The 19,912-nt window shown below is 38.2% G+C and overlaps 1 protein-coding gene and 1 long non-coding RNA gene across 7 annotated transcripts in view; one reads left to right on the forward strand and one right to left on the reverse strand.

Moving 5' to 3' along the window:
* LOC108165986 (uncharacterized) overlaps positions 1-19,912 on the reverse strand; it is a 137,229-nt gene that overhangs the window by 115,947 nt on the left and 1,370 nt on the right. The window lies entirely within an intron of this gene.
* The window catches only part of LOC103465667 (tRNA-dihydrouridine(20) synthase [NAD(P)+]-like), a 65,121-nt gene that overhangs the window by 37,864 nt on the left and 7,345 nt on the right, over positions 1-19,912 (forward strand). Inside the window, exons 1-6 of one of the 5 annotated variants that reach the window (XM_017305272.2) lie at positions 518-908; positions 9,393-10,038; positions 11,450-11,848; positions 12,244-12,406; positions 13,573-13,772; positions 19,263-19,435. In XM_017305272.2, coding sequence (XP_017160761.2) covers positions 836-908; positions 9,393-10,038; positions 11,450-11,848; positions 12,244-12,406; positions 13,573-13,772; positions 19,263-19,435 — 1,654 coding nt within the window. In that variant the 5' untranslated portion in view covers positions 518-835. The other 4 variants (XM_008410696.3, XM_081607549.1, XM_081607551.1 and 1 more) reach the window with 4 other exon arrangements.

Genomic DNA, 19,912 nt, shown 5'->3' on the forward strand with positions numbered 1-19,912 from the left:
CTTTCTCAGCAAAGTAGGTGCAAGTGTTTATTATCTGGTTGAATTTCTGCTTTCTTGTTGCATAACAAACATGATGAAGATTGCAAGGCTGCCTACTGATAATTTTTAAGTGTAGCTAATCTCTCACAGGAAGCAAATGTCTTGCGGCCACAAGAGGAAGTGTGCATGGAGCTGATTACTGCATTTTGTGTTTTTAACTTAATCCTTAATCAGAAGTGTTTGTCCGTATGAAATAGTTGCATTATGTGTATATAAAACTTTAATATTCCACAAAAACAATTACAGACAGTAATTTAATCACAAAGAAAATGCATTGTAAAGAAAAGCAAAAATAAATTTTAAAAATGTAAAAGTTATCAAAGTCTGGTTGCTTACTTCAGCGCTGAAGTTGTCAACCAAAATTATGCATTCTTTATCAAAAGGATTATGAAAGTGAACCTATCCATAGCTCTAGAGAGTACAATGTCATTTATTTGAAGACTTTCTCTTACCCACCTTTACGCATCCGTTTCAAAAGCCAAAGTTTACGAGGGGACTTGAATGCAGCACGAGGATCAAGCTGAAGCGGAGTAAAAACTCGCTGCAGCCGAGCAGAAACGCAGTGAACAAGTTAGCTCAACAATGAGATTTTAGTTAATTACAGCGTTGTCCGGATGTGTAATTACTCATTACTTGTCTCGGTGAACTACTTTCAGATTAGAATTATCGTGTTATTACCGGAGTCGACACAAAGTTCTGCTTTCTTTCGGATAAAACGGGGAGCAAGAAAGATCCGTTTTAAAGACAGTGCAATTTATAGGCTACATGCATAGACGTTTAATCGTCTCATGGTTCAATGTCCACAACAAAGTCTGCTGAAGAACTGGACTTCAGACTGCTGTTCGATGAACACGGTAAACACTCAACAGGTACGTGTCATTTTGTCCAGTAGTTAGTTAGCGAAAACTCTTGTCAAGTTCAAGAGATTGTAAGAGTTAAACCAGAAGTCGACCATTTAGGCCTTCAAAATAAAAGTAAAATAAAATTTTTTAAAAATTACCAATTAATGTTCTGAATTTTACAAATTTGACTTTTTGAAAGGTGTCCTGGTGTCTTGTGATGGACCCAATTGCAGCAAGCCTGAGAGGATAAGCTGAATGAAGTGAAGATTTAACAATAAAAATTAAGAACTAAAGCCATAACTCTAGAGGTTCTCAACTTGGGCGGTACCGCCCCCCAGGGGGCGTTCAGAGGACGGCAGGGGGCGCTGGCGGACATTCTTACAAAAGGGGGGCGCTGGGATGCCTTTGGGGGGCGTTTGGTCGAAGGTAAACTACACCTTAAATGCACAATACCAGTTTAGACTTTGAGTAACTTGGTAAAACTGTATTGTGTAACATTAAACCATGCTTGGCTGCAACTGTATCGATGGTAGCTCTTCTATTCAGTGTTTGTTAGCTTCTGTTAGCTTCTTGGCGCAGCTCCGTTCTCCTGCTACTGGTAGCTAAAATCACGACACCCTCACTGTGTATCCCTCTGAAAAATGAACCTATTTAACTAAAGAAATCCCTCCATGGGTGATACCACGATAGAGAGCGTTCATTTTATAGCGTTAACACGGAGCTGTAAGAGGTCCGGTATGAAGTGCTGTGATTGAACAACACAGCACTTTTAAATTTCAATAATCAGAATGAAGAAATTGTTTCCGTTGTTATAAAAGGTTTATGTCTATCTGCCTTTTCCCCATCGATACGCTTCCCGACCGCCCTGCACCTTAGGGGGTTAAAAAAAAAAAGACGCGTACATTGCGCAAAACTCTGAAACAGGAAAAGCGGGACATAAAATGGAGCAACGAACTAGATGTGAATTATGGCATAAAAACAGAGAATCCGACGCTGAACAGTGAAAAAATCAACGCATGATGTGAAACACATGACGATTAGGCGGCGCAGCAGGTGAGGGGTGAAAATTACTGATGGTGAGCGTCAATAAATGATAAAATAAATGTAGCAACAGGAAAGAAACTAAAGTGGACATAGCAATAAACCAAGAGAGGATAAAACTAATCAAATGAAACTAAATGGAAATGAATGAAGAACAAAATGCAAGAATAAACTAAGAAACTAAAGTAAATACAGAGGAATAAACTGATACGGCAAGACCTTTCGAGCAATAATTAATACTGTATGGCAAGAATAAACAGAGACTATTTCCAGATAAAAGGTAAAATAATACTGAGAATAAATATATCTTACAGACCATAACAGTAAAGAACTGATCACTTTTATGTTTATAATTAGATTTGATATATTTATTTCTTCAATATTATTTTTCATGTCAGTGTTAATATCATGAGGCTGATGACTCCATGACACTTTCAATTTGACTCATTAGGATTTGATTAAGAACCAAATTTGTTCTTTGTAATTTCTGTCCAGTAAAACTATTAATCTATAAATCAATAGACAGGTCTATATAAAGATATAATCCATGTTTCTGTCTCAGGGCATTAAAAGGATCTGGAACTTTAGTTTTTCCACTGAAAGCTCTGGTTTGCACAATAAATGCCATGTGGGTGAAGTTTTATGGATGATATTCTGATGTCCCATTTTCCTGAAGGCAGCACAGAGCTGCACCACCAGAAACCGACAAACACTGAAGAGAAGAAGAGCTATGATTAATGTAGTTACAGTTCTATCCATGTTTTAATGATGCAGAGCTCAGTCGTTTTGCAAATAGTTCAAAGTTTAAACTGGCATGTTGAACATCTTTTATCTGGTCATTTGTATAATATTTAACAACTAAAAAATGGCAAAGAATTTTTTCCACTCTGATTGGCTGCTGTTAGACCTACAAATTTTAACTTGAATGTTCGTTGCATTTTTCGTAAAATAATTGTGTAAATAATTTCTATTCCCATGACTTTTTTGTTCTCTGGGAAATTATTTTTGATGATAAATACAGAAACAAGCATAAAAATTAAAACATCTACAATAGCGATAGTAATATTAATGATAAAATAATGGTCAGTGCAAAGTAGCCTACAAATTCTTTGGTGGGGGGCGATGAGGGAACTGAATAAGAGCTAGGGGGGCGCTGGGCCAAAAAAGGTTGAGAAACACTGCTCTAGATAAACAAACCAGCAAGGAGAACACTGGCAGAATGCTGGGAAGTGACGGGAGTGGAGGAGATAATTCCATGAGGAGTGACTGAGGATGAGGTGCTTAAATATGGAGGAGGTTGGAAAGACCTAGGCTGATGAGCTAATGAGTTGCAGGTGTGAGAGGAGAGCAAGAAGCAGGCTGAGGAGACGGAGAGAACATTGGGGACGAGGAAATAATTCTAACACTAAAGAATGACTTGACTAAAGAAGCATAATAAAACTGTAAGAATAACTAGAAAAAAGAAATAAACATAACTAGAAACATTAAGAAGGACTGAGCTAAAGTAAAATAGAAACAGGACTCATCTAAACAAAAGGCAAAGGGACACAGAATAATCAAACTAGAATAAATCAAAACTCAAAAACACAACCTGGAATCCTAACAGAATGCTTGGATATCACAGTGAAAGTGTTTATTTGAAATATTTTGTGAAAAAAAGTAGTGTAGTTAAAGCTGGGGTATGTAACTTTTAATTATTATTATTATTTTTTTTTTACATATTTGTTAAACATGTATGAGACAGATAATTTGTGAGAAAAAAATTGAGCTCCTCTCAATTCTGCCAGTTCTACCAGTGCTAACTACAGAAAGACTCAACTCTGTCAGAAACCACCAATTAAAGTCAGGAGGAGCATTTTTGTGTTGTTACTCATACTTGTGTTGGTGCTGCTCACAACCTCCCCCTTGTTCTCTGCTATGCTCTGAATGCTCAGGCTAGTTAGCATAGCCACTGAGCCACTCAACGGCTTTCTTGGGACATTAGCACATTAAGCAGCTTGTACATGAGGTAGGTTGACAGTGCAAAGACCCATCTGATTGGTTGTTTTTGACTGGGAGCTGTGCATTTTGTTAATAGTAGTACTTAGGGTTAGGGGATATTGGCAAATTCTTCCCAACCAATAGTCCTTATGTCCATATGGCGTTGGGTGATATGCAGAGGAAACTTTTTTTTTTTCTGGGACAACTATGTTGACTGATTATAATACATTTCTAATTTAAATGTTAAGAAATCACAATGCATCTATAAAACACATTACATACTGAGGGAAATGCACTCAAGTTCTGCCTTTCAGCAGGCGTTAGTAGACAGATCATCAGACAAGGCCAAGATGATGGTCTAGATCAGTGTTTCTCAACCCTGGTCCTCACCGCCCTCCTCCTCTGCATGTTTTAGATATGCCTCTATTGCAGAACAGCTGATTCAAATGATTGCATGACCATCAAGTACTGCAGAAGCCTGTTAATCACCCAGCGATACAATTTAGGTGTGTGGCAGAAGGGAAATGCCTAAAACATGCAGGGCGGTGAGGGTTGAGACCAGGGTTGAGAAACACTGGTCTAGATTTAAGTTGCCTGCAATGTTTGCAAAAAATCAAGTTCCCTTCACTAAGTTCAAGTCTGAACTCATATGGAAAATGGCTTGAGCATAGTAAAAAATGTTTTCTTTTATTTTGTTTTTCTTTGGAGATTTTTAAGCTTAAATTAAACTGCTGTTGAACTGCTTCAAAGAAATAGCATTTTTTACTAGCTTGTTAATTAAACATATATAAGTCTATATTGCCTTAACGGACAGTGTTTAAGAAATAAAAGTGAAGTTGTAAAACTGTGATGTGAAATGCAATGTGGTCAAAAATGTAGGTGCACCCAGTGCAAGAATCTGGACTAGAACTCTGGTCAATGTGATCACATGACATAGCCAATTATGAAATGACATGCTGCACTCATGTTCTGAAATAGAGACACATTTAACCCTTGTGCGTGCGAGGACTGAGGCAAATGTAGAGGACTGTGGCAAATTATACATGTTTTACGTGTGTGAGGTCGGTTGAACCCCATTTCTAAACACAAGGGTTAAAACATGCAGAGCAGGGGGTAGGAGGACTGGAATTAAGAAGCGAATGTTCTTAACATGAAACTGAAACTGCAAGTACTTAAATTTGGGTTCTGGTGGCAACGTGCTTAAGGAATTTTTGCAGAATGACTGGATTATATTATAAAAGTGTGTTGTGAAAGGGGTGCTGATAATCTGCCTTGGTCACTAAAGCTGGAATCCTGACAGTTTTGATTATTTGAGTCTTGTACACTTGGTTGTGAATGGAATGGAATGCGTCAAGTTGATCTGGTTATGGTCTATCTATGGTGTTCCTGGAGTAGAGTTGACACAAAACAAAAATTTCAAAATTGATAGTAAGCCTCGATGCCACTTCTGATACCACACCAACTTTGCACAGAGCAAAACATATGATTAACTTCCTTAATTAGGCCAAAACAAATATGTAGGAGATGATTCTGCCTTTTCCAAATTTTTTTGGAAATCCAACCACAGCTTCTTAGTAGGTTTGAGGTTGTGGATGTTTTCCAAACACATGCCTTCTGAACAATGACAACAAGCACCAGTATATTTTGTGACAAGATTCTATAAGTAATCTGGGGCCTGGCTGTTTAGTGCTCTGTATGTGATTTGTATGTGATTTGATTTTGACCAGATTTAAAAGGTATTCTCTCTCATTTTACATTTTACTGATTTTTTTAACCAATTGTTTATTTGGGGAGATTTTGATCTTCCTACTTGGTATAATGACATCTGTGCAGAAGGCCACCAAACAAGCGGATTACATCTATGAGTTAATCTACATCCCCATACAGGCCTCAACTAACATTTCAGCCTGTACTGTGATAACAATCCTCCAAGCATTACACAGACTCATCAATCCAGATGTTAGTCTTTTTCACTAGTTCATTCCCCTCTCTAAGATAGTTTTGTACTCTGGTAAAATCAATCAAGTTTATTTGTATAGCACATTTCAACAAGACAGTTCAAAGTGCTTTACATTATAAAAACATAAAAATACAGTCATAGAAGACAGAACTATGAACCATAACAATTGAAGCATAATGCTTTGTTTGGTGGCATTATTATACATCTGAAAATTTATCAATGTTTTATTTATAATGTTTCAAACGGGTGTTTTAGATAAAGATAAATGCGTGGATGAGTTTCTCTAGATCTTGCTGGGACAGTATTCCTTTAATCCTGGAAATATTCTTCAGGTGATAGAAGGTCGACTTTGTAACTGGTGAAAGCAGTTTTGATCACCAGGAAAAGCTCTGTGTGCCTCTGTTAAAAAAACAAAAAAAAGTAGTTTTTCGGCTTTGCAGCCTTTATTTGAGAGTTGCAAGGCAGGAAAGTAGTTAATGAGAGAGGGAAATCAAGTGCAGCAAAGGTAATCAGGCCAGGACTCGAACCTGTGACGTCTTTTTCAAGGACTAAGTCCTCCATGAATGTTGTGCTTGACTCCTGCTCCACCACAGCACCCCCATGTGCCTCTTCTAGCAGTAGTCTTATCCCTCCTGGTGGGACAGAATATGTCGGGCAAAACTGCAGCGTGTCTTTTTGAGGGAAACATGTTTGAAATCCCGTAATGCAAATCTTGCCGTATCACAAGAAATAGATTGAAGCCTCTGCACAATATCATAAATAATACTTGCAGATGATGTGTTGCGTTTGGGTAAATACAACAGTAATGAAAAGCTGCAGGAACCCACAGGGCAGATAAGAGGGTTCTCAATGACAGTGATAGAAGTTTCACATCAAGTGTGCAGATGTGCTATCTGAGCCACAGAAGTACAGGATCTCTTAGATGTAAAGACACACACTGCCCCCTGTGCTTCCCTCACTACCTCCATGTCCGAGTCCAGCTTCATGCCTTAAGACACTACTGACAGGCCTTCATTGTCATCATGCTCTGTTAGCCAGGTTTCAGTGAACGCCAGCACACAGTCTGAGCTGTAGTTTATTACAGCTTAGACTGAGAATAAATATTTTGTAAATAAAGCAAAATTCAATAAATGAAATAATAAATAAACCAGCAAAGATATGTTGAAAATGCTTTGTTTGGACTGTGACAGGCAGCCACAGATTCCAGAGCGAACCTTCTCTGTTCACACCCTGGGCACTTTCACCGCAACGCAAGTGTTAACTACTGTCTGTCTGTCAGACAAAAGTACAGTTCAAAGTTTTATAAGATGAAGAAAAAATGAAAATGTTATTATATGAAGAAGCATTTCTTATTCTTCTAACGATTCAGGTGAATGGATGAACAAATAAGTAGATGAGTCCATAAAGATAGGAATTGCACGTCTGTCTCTAGCCTGCCTGTTTTCAGGTTCTCTGCAGTGAACCAGTGTGACACCCAGTATGTCTGGTGGCTGGTTTTACTTCCTGGTTTTCTAACTGCTTTGTGGCACCCACCTGGTTTAGGCCGTTATCTCCCGCTGCTGTTTTTCCCCTTCTGTTTCACATAACATCTAAAACATGGTACGTGGTTCTCAATTCTGGTCCTCGGGGACCTCTGCCCTGCAAATTTTAGATGTGTTTCTGTTCCAGAACCCTTGATTCAAAATATTTCAGAAGCCTTTTAATCACTTTCTTATTCAAGTCATCAACAGAAGTGAAGCACTTAAAACATGCAGGGCAGTGGCCCCTGAGGACCGGAACTGAGGAACACTGACCCAACAAGCGGGTAGCTACTGCACCATACCGAGCTTATTTTAGCCTGCAAAGTGAGGTCTATGCGTGAGGTAGTGAAGCTGGGGAGGCAGATCACAGTTGGTGCCTTAACACCTTTTTTGCATACACACATATTTTGCATACATTATGTGGTGTGTGTGTGAGACTGTTTTTAAAATACATACCAGGATAGCGTAGCATTCAGACAAAGCTGGTATATTTATTAGACAACGTCCAACTATCAAGATGTTCCCAAACTTGAAATGAATAATTGCAAGAAAAAGAAATGCATTACATTTTTTCTACATCAGATTGAATTCTTTGACTTTTGGGAGTGTGAATCATTTTAAGCAACTGCATCTGATTTTCTCACAGATGCTTTGAAAATTTGAAAATTCTTTAAGTATATATTTCTTCTTAAGTGGGAAGGGAAAGTCTGTTGGAACAATGAAGGTCCTGAATGATTTATTAATAAAATATAATTCTAGAAAATCAGTAGTTATTACCAGAGTATTGATTATGTGTCATGGTAAAAATCATTTACCTTTGTTTATCAGAACCTGAGGGACATCTTTAATTATAGCATCCAATTCTTTATTATTGCAAAATTAGTGCTTAAAATATACTGTAGTTTAATTTGGGCCAAGACAATCCAGCATATTGAATATCTTAGATTTTAGGTGGGATTGGTTACGATGTTGTACCAACCAGATGAGATCACTTTTAACACCACACAGGCCAGGATGAAGTGATAATGTAACACAGAACGCTCTAAGAGTGTTGGACAAAAATTCTCTTGTGTAAATTAGGCTTAATTTGGCACCAGAAGTATCCCAATTGGATTTTCAAAATAAGAGTTTGTTACTGGAAGTGTAACTGTTATATTGATGATAGATTGACATGTTAGAGAATCCATCCATCCACCCATCCATTTTCTATACACCCTTGTCCCTAGTGGGGTTGGGAGGGGTGCTGGTGCCCATCTCCAGCGAAAGTTTCAGGCAAGAGGCGGGGTCACCCTGGACAGGGTGTACTGAACAGGTCGCCAGTCTGTCGCAGTGCAACACAGAGACAGACAGGACAAACAACCATGCACGCACATACTCACACCTAGGGGGAATTTAGAGAGACCAATTAATCTGACAGTCATGTTTTTAAGACTGTGGGAGGAAGCCGGAGTACCTGGAGAGAACCCACACATGCACAGGGAGAAAATCCAAACTCCATGCAGAAAGAGCCTGGGCTGGGAATTGAACCCAGAATCTTCTTGCAGTTCTACCAACTGCGCCACTGTGTAACCCATGTAAGAGAATACAATTGTGATATGATTGTCAACCTTATTTAACCTTCAACATAAAAAAGTTGAAGGTTAAGTTTATTCATACAGCTAACTGGTGCAGAGTCACATAATTGTCAGTCTGCCTAAATCAGAATCAACTTTAAAAGCAAACTTTTCTGGAATAAACAAATAATTTAACTTTGGTTTCCATTGCTCCATCGCTGTTGTAGGACGTCTGATATTTATAAATAAACCCTGGTTAATATGGCGTATGGATGTACATCCCACAGTGTGAGTGAATGTTAGTTTTTGAAGGGGTTATTTAATTAATGGACATTAACACATTAAACTCCCAACCAAAGAATAAACATACGAAGAAATTGAGGTAGAATTAGTTACTGCAATACTTGATTTAATTTTGAGATTCATTATTTTTGAACATCTTTGTTCTATTTCACAGCTTTAGCTCTGGATGTGAAGACACCTCCCTCCACTCAGGCTCTCACTGAGCAGCTCTGTAGTCCGGAGCTGCAGAGCCACCTTCCATGTTTACCTGGCACAGTTGACTACGATCATGCTGATGGCCTTTCTCACACACCCTATTGTGGCCTCCAGCAGAACTACAGGGCATTTGATTGCCCCAGCATTGAAATCACGTCCATTGCTCATAATCATATTGAGCCTGGCAATGACCTGGAGGTTTTGCCACTGGGTGGTGCAGAAGGAGGTTATCCTGAGCCACTGTGGACCAGAGACCAGCTCTACTTGCCTCTGGATGCCAGCTATCGTGAAACTGCACTCAGCCCCAGTCCCTGCAGCAGCCTCTCTTCTAGAAGCTGGATGTCTGACCTGTCATCCTGTGAATCGTTCTCCCATGGTTATGACGATGTGGAGGGAGAGTTACAAGACCCTGCACTCCTGGCTCTGGGGTCACCAGGTTGCAGGGGTGGGGCATTTGGGGTGGAGCTTTGGCAGCAGAAATACCAGCATCCGTCAGCTTTCAATCCAGTGTTGTCACCTTATCAGTCACCCCGACAGTCACCTTGTCACTCCCCTCGCACCAGTGTCACAGAGGAGAACTGGCTGAGCCGCCGGCCTACCTCCAGGTCAGTCAGCTTCACCTCCATAAGGAGATCCACTTGTTTGTTGTTTTCAGCATCTTTTTCAGGCAGTGTGCATAATTACCCTCTCTTCTTCTTGGTTTTTTTTTTTCAAACAATTGTATTACATAGTTTTATTTTTATTCATTACAAGTAGTGTCATTCATAAAAAGTATTTAACAAAATACAGTTTTTTTAATACAAAGAATGATTTGATTCAAGTAAAAAAAAACTTTCCACAAAAAAATCTGACCCTATCTGAAATATAATTGCCTCCGTAGTAAAAGGTTGTCTTAAATTTAATCAAAATATCTTAAAAAGTCTTAAATTTGACTTTCTTAGACTAGCAGATACCCTGCAACATCTGATATGTATAAATATAAACACTAGTTAATGTGGCGTATGGATTTACATCCCACAGTGAGAGTGAATCCATTAATGTATTATTCTGGTATTGAAAGATATTCTGGCTATATAAGGAGTGTCAAACTCAAGGGCATCCTGCAGTTTTTAGATGGGCCACAGGTACAAAACACTGGAATTAAATGGGTTAATTACTTCCTTCTTGTGTAGAGTCCTGCTAATGACCTAATTCTTCTATTCAGGTGTGGTGCAGAAGAGGCACATCTAAAAGTTGCAGGGCAGTGGCCCTTGTGGACTGGAGTTTGACAGCTGCGTAAACTCCCAAGTCAAGAATAAACATATCAAGCAACTGAGGCAGCCAGTTACTACAGTTAATTTTGAGATTTGAAAAATCATTGCCTCCTAAGTAAAAGGTTGTGCCTCATCTGTCAATATTAACTAACAGATACAAATTATGTAAGGTCTTGAACAGTGGTGCCCAAAGTGGGTGGTGGAGGGCCGGCAACCTCTCCCTGGTTTAACACACCTGGATCAAATGATGGCTCATTAGAAGGCCAAAGAAGAACATCGACATGCTGAGAAGGTTGTTGCTACCACCAGGGAGAGAACTAGAACATGCAGGATGCCAGTTGTAAAGAGTTGCTGGACTTTGGACATATCTAATCAAAGTGACTTCTAAAGATGAGTTAAAATGTCAGTAATAAGTGACAGCGAGTCTTTTATATCATTCTGGATTCATTTAGAATTTTATCTTTGTTGAAGAGTGTGATTTGAGATCTTTTCAGGTCACATATGCCAGGTTAGATTGGATAGTTGTTGATGTTGTTGATGGACTAACTGCTTCCATTGTGAACTGCTGACTTTCCCTTAATGTTCATTAAGACCCATTCCTGAAACATGAATCACACCAATGTTTCATGCAGTTATTTTGAACCAGCATTACTATTTATGCCTTTATGAAAAATGTATTCAACTATTTAAAAAAAATACCTCTCACAAACAGAAATCATTTGAGAGCTCTAAAATTTGGTAAATAATACATTTCCTTTCATAGGGCATCATCTAGACCAACATCCCCTTGTGGAAAGAGACGCCACTCCGGTGCTGAGCCCCATACTCGCTCACCCTCTCCCCATCACTCACCAAGCCCCACTCCAGGCACCTCTCCAAGGGGCAGTGTGACTGATGACACATGGGTGGGAAGCCCTGCCACTGCCCTTGGCTCACTCCTCATTTCTGGATGCCAGGAGCTTGACATTCCTTCCAAAACCAGGAGGACAACCAGTAGCCACCTTGGCCTCTTGATCGGTCAGGGAGAGCCTGGTCTGGACACGTACCAGGACTCTCCTGGCGAAGAGGCCCAAGAAAAACCCAACCTTGCTGAGCTTTACCTTCAAGTGCCTTCCCACTACAGCTGGAATAAACTTAAACCTGGAAATGCCCCGTTGTTCAGGTTGGAGCAAATAATTTACAAATCTGATTTCTCCTTTTTTTCCCAGAGAGGTTAAGAGCAGAAAGCAGACCAATTTACTCTTAGAATTATTGTTTTGTTTTTTATAGTGAATAAAATACATCATTTGGGGGAAATACGACTCAATTGAACTGGGCCAGTTATTGTTAGCTTATTGTTAAGAGTAGTACTTAAAGAACAAATTACTCATTATTAGCCATTATTAGTATCTTGTTGGTGTGAAAGTCCATTTCTCAGTGAGGCAGAGGATTCTGGAGAAACTTTGACCAGTGGTTTATTAGGCTGTAGCAGTCCCATTGTTTTTTGTTTTTTTTTTTTTTAAATGAGAAAGTTTGATGTTTCAAACAATCAGATTCTTCTATGCGTCTTTTCTCCAGGGGCTTATCGCCCCCTCCACTGGACTGGCCTCTGCCCAACCAGTATGATCTGATTGAGTTGAAGTTGGAGGTCCAGCCGAGGTCCTATCACAGAGCACATTATGAGACGGAGGGCAGCAGAGGATCCATCAAAGCAACTGCTGGAGGACATCCTGTTGTCAAAGTATGTCTTTTCTCATTACTTTTTTGTTCATTAGGATTTGACAGCCTAATTTGGGTGTGACCAAGTCCAATCCACTAGAGCTACTGCCCCCGCAGCCTTTACATGCATCCCTGCTCCAACACGCCAAGTAAAAAAGCTGACTTCCATCACCAGCAGAAACTCGGCTCTGCAGAGTCCTGCTGTTCGGCCATTCATTTGATCCGGGTATGTTGGAGAAAGAATGCATCTTAAAGTTCAATCTGAGCATCAAAATGAGGATTGAGTAATAGACATAATTTATTCCAACTGGCTGATCTTATTTGTCCACAAATCAGATCCACCTCTTTTTCAGAAAAGTCATTTTTGAAGTTGCATTAAAAATGTATTTTGGTACCAAAACAGGACATCTAGCAGTAAATTTACGTTTTAATTGTGATAAAGAATATTTTGACTCCATGGCTTCCTCTACATTCATAGTATAGTAAGATAGTATTATTTAATAATATAAAGAATATTTTAAAAATATTTTTTAAAATACAGAATATTTTAAAGCGAAAATATTTATTTTTGCTTTAAACAATATTGGTGTAAGAGAAAAGTGACTAACTGCACTGAGCTCCATCTTCAGCTGAAAGTTTGCCTGCTTAAACAAAATTGCAGGGTTCCATCTTTCATTTTCCTCTGAAAATACCTATAAATAAACTCATAAAACACCTATTGAATATTGTCACTATGAGATGTGTTTGCTTCAGTTTTCTTAGATAAAGACACAGCATCAACCAGTGTAAAATTCTCAGAAGTGTGTGGCACACACCATCACCTTTATTTGAACATTAGACCTAGTTGCAAATGAACACAGCTCCGCTTCATGTTTTCACCAATCCAACTTCCAGAAAACCTTTGGAGCACCACAAATGTCATTTTCAGCTCACTGACCAAATGGCAACTTTCTTTAACTCTGTTTTTATGTTGCATCTATTATTTGGTACACTTTCAAATGAAAACATAGAGCCTGTTCAAATCAGTTTTGGAGTATGTTGAGCTTTTGTTATAGAACTAACCATTTCTGAAAAGTAGGCGTTTAACAAAATCCCTAAAAAAATATTAATAATACATTCTATTTTCCTGCCATCTGTGCAAAAATTATTGTTTGCCAGTTATTTATCAGTTATTATTTCTCTCTGCAGTTGATTGGATACAGTGAGCAACCAGTCCACCTGGTGGTGTTTATTGGTACTGCAGACGACAGATCCCTTCGTCCTCACTCCTTCTACCAGGTTCATCGAGTCACAGGAAAGACTGTCAACACCGTCTGCGAGGAGAAAATAATGAATGGCACCAAAGTCCTGGAGATCCCTTTGCTTCCAGAAAGCAACATGGCTGCCAGGTATTGGAAGAAACCTCACCAAACTGGGATTTAGTTGGGGGTAATGGGAGGGGTCATCTTTTTAGATCAACTTCTAACCCCAAAATATATTTCTGCACTTGCAATCAAAGATTCCTTGCCAAAATGTCCCGGGGAAAACCTTGCACTCAGGCATGCTGTTAATTAATCTGTTGTAAACCATGACTTTGTTTGATTTTATATATAAGCTGTAGTTGCATTTTAGTAAAATGTATAGTCAGTATGTCAGCTTGAGTAAATGACTTTTTAAAGTTAAATATTCTCTTTAGCAATAATTGTTGTAGTTGTAACATCAGAAATTGATGGTAGCTGTTAGAGATGTGCCGATCAGGTTTTTTCCTAATGATACCGATACCGATCACCCATGAGGGCCGATCACCGATACTGATCACATAATTATTATTTATTTATTTTTTATCATAAACACTACCGGTTACATTATGTGGAAAAAGGAACCATGAATTCACCTTAATTTAGACAAAAACTTGTTTTGAATTACTTTTTCCAAGAAGAAAACTAAACAAAACAGGCATTGTGCAAATTGTCCTGCTATTGATAATACTATCTTTAACAGACTGATAACATATGAAGGCTCTGAAGAGGCTAAATAATGCAAAGAGCCAAAATAAAACCTCTCAACATTGCCAAAAAACAGGGCCGTTCAGAAACCACTAAAGGGGCAGGTGCTCAAAAAAAAAAAAGAAAAAGGGGGCACATCCAACCGTATTTTAGGACAGAATATTAACAAAGCCTCTCGGCTTTCAAAGTTTAATAAACAATGATAAATTACAAAATTGTGAGATATATAATCAAAGCTACACAGAGCATACAACTATGCATATGTAAGATATTTTATTAGTAATTTCTTTCTGCAGGTCTATTTTGTTATAGGAAAGTATTGCAATATTCAAACCCGCAATTTAGCAAGATATGTAAATCAGAGCTGGACCACCAGACATATTTTGTCTTTACAAAATTACACTATTAAAAATATAAACAAGGGCACAATGCAACCTTTTAGTGGACTGTAATCTATAAAAGAGCTGCTTGTTTGCTGCACTTGCAGTGGAGATGAAGTTGGTCCATTCAGGAAAGCAGAGCTGCATCAAACTTTAACATGGAACTGCAGAAAAAATAAAAAAGCAAATATTTAATTGTTAGTGCATGTCACCATGAGAAAAGCCTACTGAGTCTTGCTGAAAAAAAACTTTTTTAAGCATTTAAATCACACATTTGTCTCATGAAGTGAATTTTTTTTTGCAAAACAAACTTATTTGTGCATGTCAGAAATCTTTTCTTAATATCCTAAGGTTTTGTTTGTGACTCAGTTTTGCTTGTGATTCTCACATGAGTCGTGGGCAGGGCACAAAATCGCAATAAAAGATTTCTGATGTGTGCAAATAAAAGTTTATGTTTGGCAAATAACTTTTTATGTTCACAAGACAAAAATTTGTTTTTTAATTGAAAAGTTTTTTAAACAAAACAATTTGTTTTTTAAAAAAGAAATCATTACAATTCCAAAAGTTTTGATTACAATTTTCTTTTACTTAACTGAGGTTAGTTTCCCCCCCCCCCATTAAAAAATGGGGGGCGGGGGGGGAATTAACTTCATACTCTGCGAACCAGACCCTAAACTTACTTCTGGGTTGAGTTTTTTTCCCCTTCATTAAGGACACTTTTATTACATTCATTATATCTATCATGGTAATTCAGGGTGAGTTATTTTTAATTCTAAATGAATATCCTTGTTGGACTTTTATTTAAGTGTTATTATCCTTCAAGATACATTTCCTAACGCCAGAATAAATGAAATGTGCATTTTGTAGCAAAGGAAATTAGAAGATCGGACATATATCCATTGTGGAGATGATCGGTTTTGGACGGGCGATGTGCCCTTATTGCATAATAAATACTAAAGAATGACCGCTATCATTAAAGGTACAGGGAAGAAGCTGTTGGTTATCTTGCTTTGCTAGCAAAATCGTTAGCTAGCAGCTAGCTTATAGCAAAAACAACAACAGCCTAATGTCTGTATGATTTTGAGCTCTTCTAGAATCCAAACAAGAACATTTGGGTATTGCAAACAGAGGTTGCAGCAGCCTTTTTTTTATGTCTGTATGACAGGCCTCTCAGTCTGCCTTTCTCTGAAGAACTACTGAGCTGGAGGAGACAGCCAGGTGAGGAAAAACTGTTCTTATCTATCGATTCACTATTTTTATCATACAGACATCAGGCTGTTGTTGCGCTATTAGCTAGCTGCTAGATAGCTACCGTTTACATACCGTTAATGATATCAGTCATTCTTTAGTATTTATTATGCAATAAGGGCACATCGCCCATCCAAAACCGATCATCTCCACAATGGATATATGGACATATATCCATCTTCTAATTTTCTTTGCTGCATAATGTACATTTCATTTATTCTGGCATTAGGTAAATGTATCTTGAAGGAGAATAACACTTAAATAAAAGTCCAAGAAGGATATTAATTTAGAATTAAAAATAACTCACCCTGAATTGCCATGATGATATAATGTATGTAATAAAAGTGTGTCATTAATGAAAGGGAAAAAACTCAACCCAGACTTTAAGTTTAGGGTCTGGTTCGCAGAGAATGAAGTTAAATTTTTTTCCCCAATTATTCAATGGGGGGAAAAAAACTAACCTCAAAAATTGTAATCAAAACTTTTGGAATTGTAATGATTTCTTTTTTTAAAAAACAAATTGTTTCGTTAAAAAAAAATTATATTAAATAACTAATTTTTGTCTTGTTTAACATAAAAAGTTATTTGCCAAACATAAACTTTTATTTGCACACATCAGAAATCTTTTATTGCGATTTTGGGCCCTGCCCACGACTCATGTGAGAATCACAAGCAAAACTTTGAGTCACAAACAAAACCTTAGGATATTAAGAAAAGATTTCTGACATGCACAAATAAGTTTGTTTTGCAAAAAAAAAAATCACTTCCTGAGACAAATGTGTGATTTAAATGTTTTAAAAAGTTTTTTTTTTTCAGTAAGACTCAGTAGGCTTTTCTCATGATGACATACATTAACAATTCAATTTTTTCTTTTTTCTTTTTCTTTTTTCTGCAGTTCCATGTTAAAGTTTGCTGCAGCTTTGCTTTCCTGAATGGACCAAATTCATCTCCACTGTAGCAAACAGGCAGCTCTGTTATAGATTACAGTCCACTAAAAGGTTGCATTGTGCCCTTGTTTATATTTTTAATAGTGTAATTATGTAAAGACAAAATATGTCTGGTGGTCCAGCTCTGATTTACATATCTTGCTAAATTGCGGGTTTGAATATTGCAGTACTTTCCAATAACAAAATAGACCTGGATAAAGAAATTACTAATAAAATATCTTGCATATGCATAGTTGTATGCTCTATTCTCCTTAGCTTTCTCCTTAGCTTTGATTGTATATCTCACAATTTTGTAATTCATCATTGTTTATTAAACTTTGAAAGCTGAGAGGCTTTGTTAATATTCTGTCCTAAAATACGGTTGGATGTGCCCTTTTTTTTTTTGAGCACCTGCCCCTTTAGTGGTCTCTGCACGGCCCTGTATTTCATTACCTCTCTGCTTAAACCGCTACTCTGTGCTAAAGCAGAAACGATACATTCAACATTTTCCATCATCTGAAAAGTAGCAAGTCTACCCCACTTTATTCACCAAAAACGTTTTTTTTGTCACCAAAAACTGATCTGTAATCTGGAACGTCCGCTACGTTGAGCTCCAGTCAGCCGCCTTATCTCACTGCGCGAGAGGCAACTGCGTCATGCGTCACGGGCAGGTCAAAGGTAACAAGGTGACCAGAGGGCTTATTATGTTGTACAATAAAAATTAAACAATAATAATAGTAATAATAATAATAATAATAATAATAATTTTAGTACATGTTATGTGTCACAAGAGGGCTTAGAAAATAATAATACAAAAAAAATAAATACAAAAACAAAAATAAAAATTGACCAAAAGGGCACTTGGGGGCAAGGAGCAAAAAAGGCAGGTGCTCAAGCAGCCCTAGACCCCCTCTGCATGTGCCTGCCAAAAACATTTCAAGTATAAAACTTAACATTCAAATGCAAATACAGGTTCCATTATAATAAACAATCCAGAGTTACTGAATGAAAACTTCCTGATAGCATGGCGGCTAGCTGATTACTGCTGGTTCTGAGTGGCTGTTTCTGACTGAGCGGAGTAATTATGCAGAGCAGGGAGGAGATCGATTATTTTTTTAGAGATTATCTGTCTCATGTTAGGACAGCGAAAGTTTTAATACGTATGTAAAATGTATTTTTTTTTAAGTTAGATACTGCAGCTTTAAGCAGAGGTTCGGTGTGAGAGTCACTGCCAGGTGGAGCAGAAGCGGCGCTTCGTCTGTGAAATATTACTACCTGTAGCGCATAGCAGTGGTTTAACAGCGAGAATAGAACCAGCGTCTTACATCGCAGCTCGAAGACTTAAATAATTTTGCGGGTTATTTGTTTAGCTTTCTGACCGTCATGCTAATCCGGGTGAGTGTTTGTAGCTGTGCGCTGCTTTACCTGCTATCTGATCCTCCGTATGTCTTTTTTACTGCAGTGAGCCTCGATGTAGCCAAACTCCGTCAGGTATGGCATTGTTTTTATGCCATATTAGATTTGTCGTGTTGATGCATTTTGACCTGCTTCACCCCACGTGCTTTGATTTTCCGCCGCAACACGCAAACTTCCCCATTCACTCAGTGCAATATAGTTCCACATCGCTTAGGATTTGTTGCTGCGCGTTTGCGCAGAGTGAAGGAAAGAGGAGACCAGCTGCACAGACAGGCTGCGAAATGAGATGCAGGTGATCGGTATCGGCAACAAGAGACAATGATCGCCGATCATCGATCATACACTTTTTGACGGAAATCGGCCCGATTATGATCGGTGACCGATCGATCGGCACACCTCTAGTAGCTGTGCATCCTATCGAAATATACTAGTTAAATACAAGATGTTGTAAAAAAAAAAAAAAAAACTTTTTACAAGAAGTAAAAAAAAAAAATGCAAAGAATGAGGATGTGCAAATGACAGCAGGAATGTTTGAAATGAGGAAAACGAAAGAAAGAAAGGTGCATTTAGACTGTAACAAGTGCAGTGCACTGCACAGTGTGCATCCAGAGGCAGTCCTAGTCTGTTTGGGACCTGGGTGAACCACCCTACTGGCCAGCCGTCCTGTAAGTTGTTCACTGAGGAGGGTGGTTGGGGGGGGGGTGAACCACCTGCTGCGTCAGAGCAGGTGGTGATGGACATAAAAAAAAGGCTGCTGCAACCTCTGTTTGCAATACCCAAATGTTCTTGTTTGGATTCTAGAAGAGCTCAAAATACAACTCCAAGAAGTTTTCTTTTTTTTTTTTTTTGCTATAAGTCAGTGGATGAGTTGAAGTTAGAAAATTACTTTAGATTTAGAAAGAACATTTCTCTTTTTTACACAGCATTGACTGTGCTGGCATCCTGAAGTTACGGAATGCTGACATTGAGCTGAAGAAAGGCGAGACGGATATCGGACGGAAGAACACTAGAGTCCGAGTTGTATTTCGAGTCGCCGTGCCTCAGCAGGATGGACAGATGCTCTGGCTGCAGACAGCATCTGTTCCTGTGGAGTGCTGTGAGTGTACTACAGCTGCAGTTGAAACCAGATATTTAGATAAACTATGTACACAATCAACTATTCAACCAAATTAAACTTTCTTGTTTTACATGAGTTATAATGACCAACATCATTTACTTTTACTAAACACCAGATGAGCAAGAGAGATTTTTTTATGCTTTCTTCAAATCGAGAAGTTTACATTGTTAAAGATTTCCATGCAGTGAATAGTTTAGGAAATACCATGATGGTTTTGAGTGGTTCTTAACAACGACCGGGTTAAATGAGCCAACATTTATTTTACAGCATATCTACTGTTTTTTGGGTGATATGGAAAAAATAATGAAATTAGGATATGGCATGAGTCTACTTGATCTTCACATTTTTAACGAGAGCACATCTATATATTCAAGCAATTAGTTGCAAGTATACAGCATCAGTGTCCTGTCATCGTGCTTTTTCTGGAAGGAAAGCGTTGCGATCTAGAGATAAATG

Source organism: Poecilia reticulata, chromosome 6 (assembly GCF_904066995.2).
Source record: "Poecilia reticulata chromosome 6, P_reticulata-male-v2, whole genome shotgun sequence".
Taxonomy (NCBI): domain Eukaryota; kingdom Metazoa; phylum Chordata; class Actinopteri; order Cyprinodontiformes; family Poeciliidae; genus Poecilia; species Poecilia reticulata.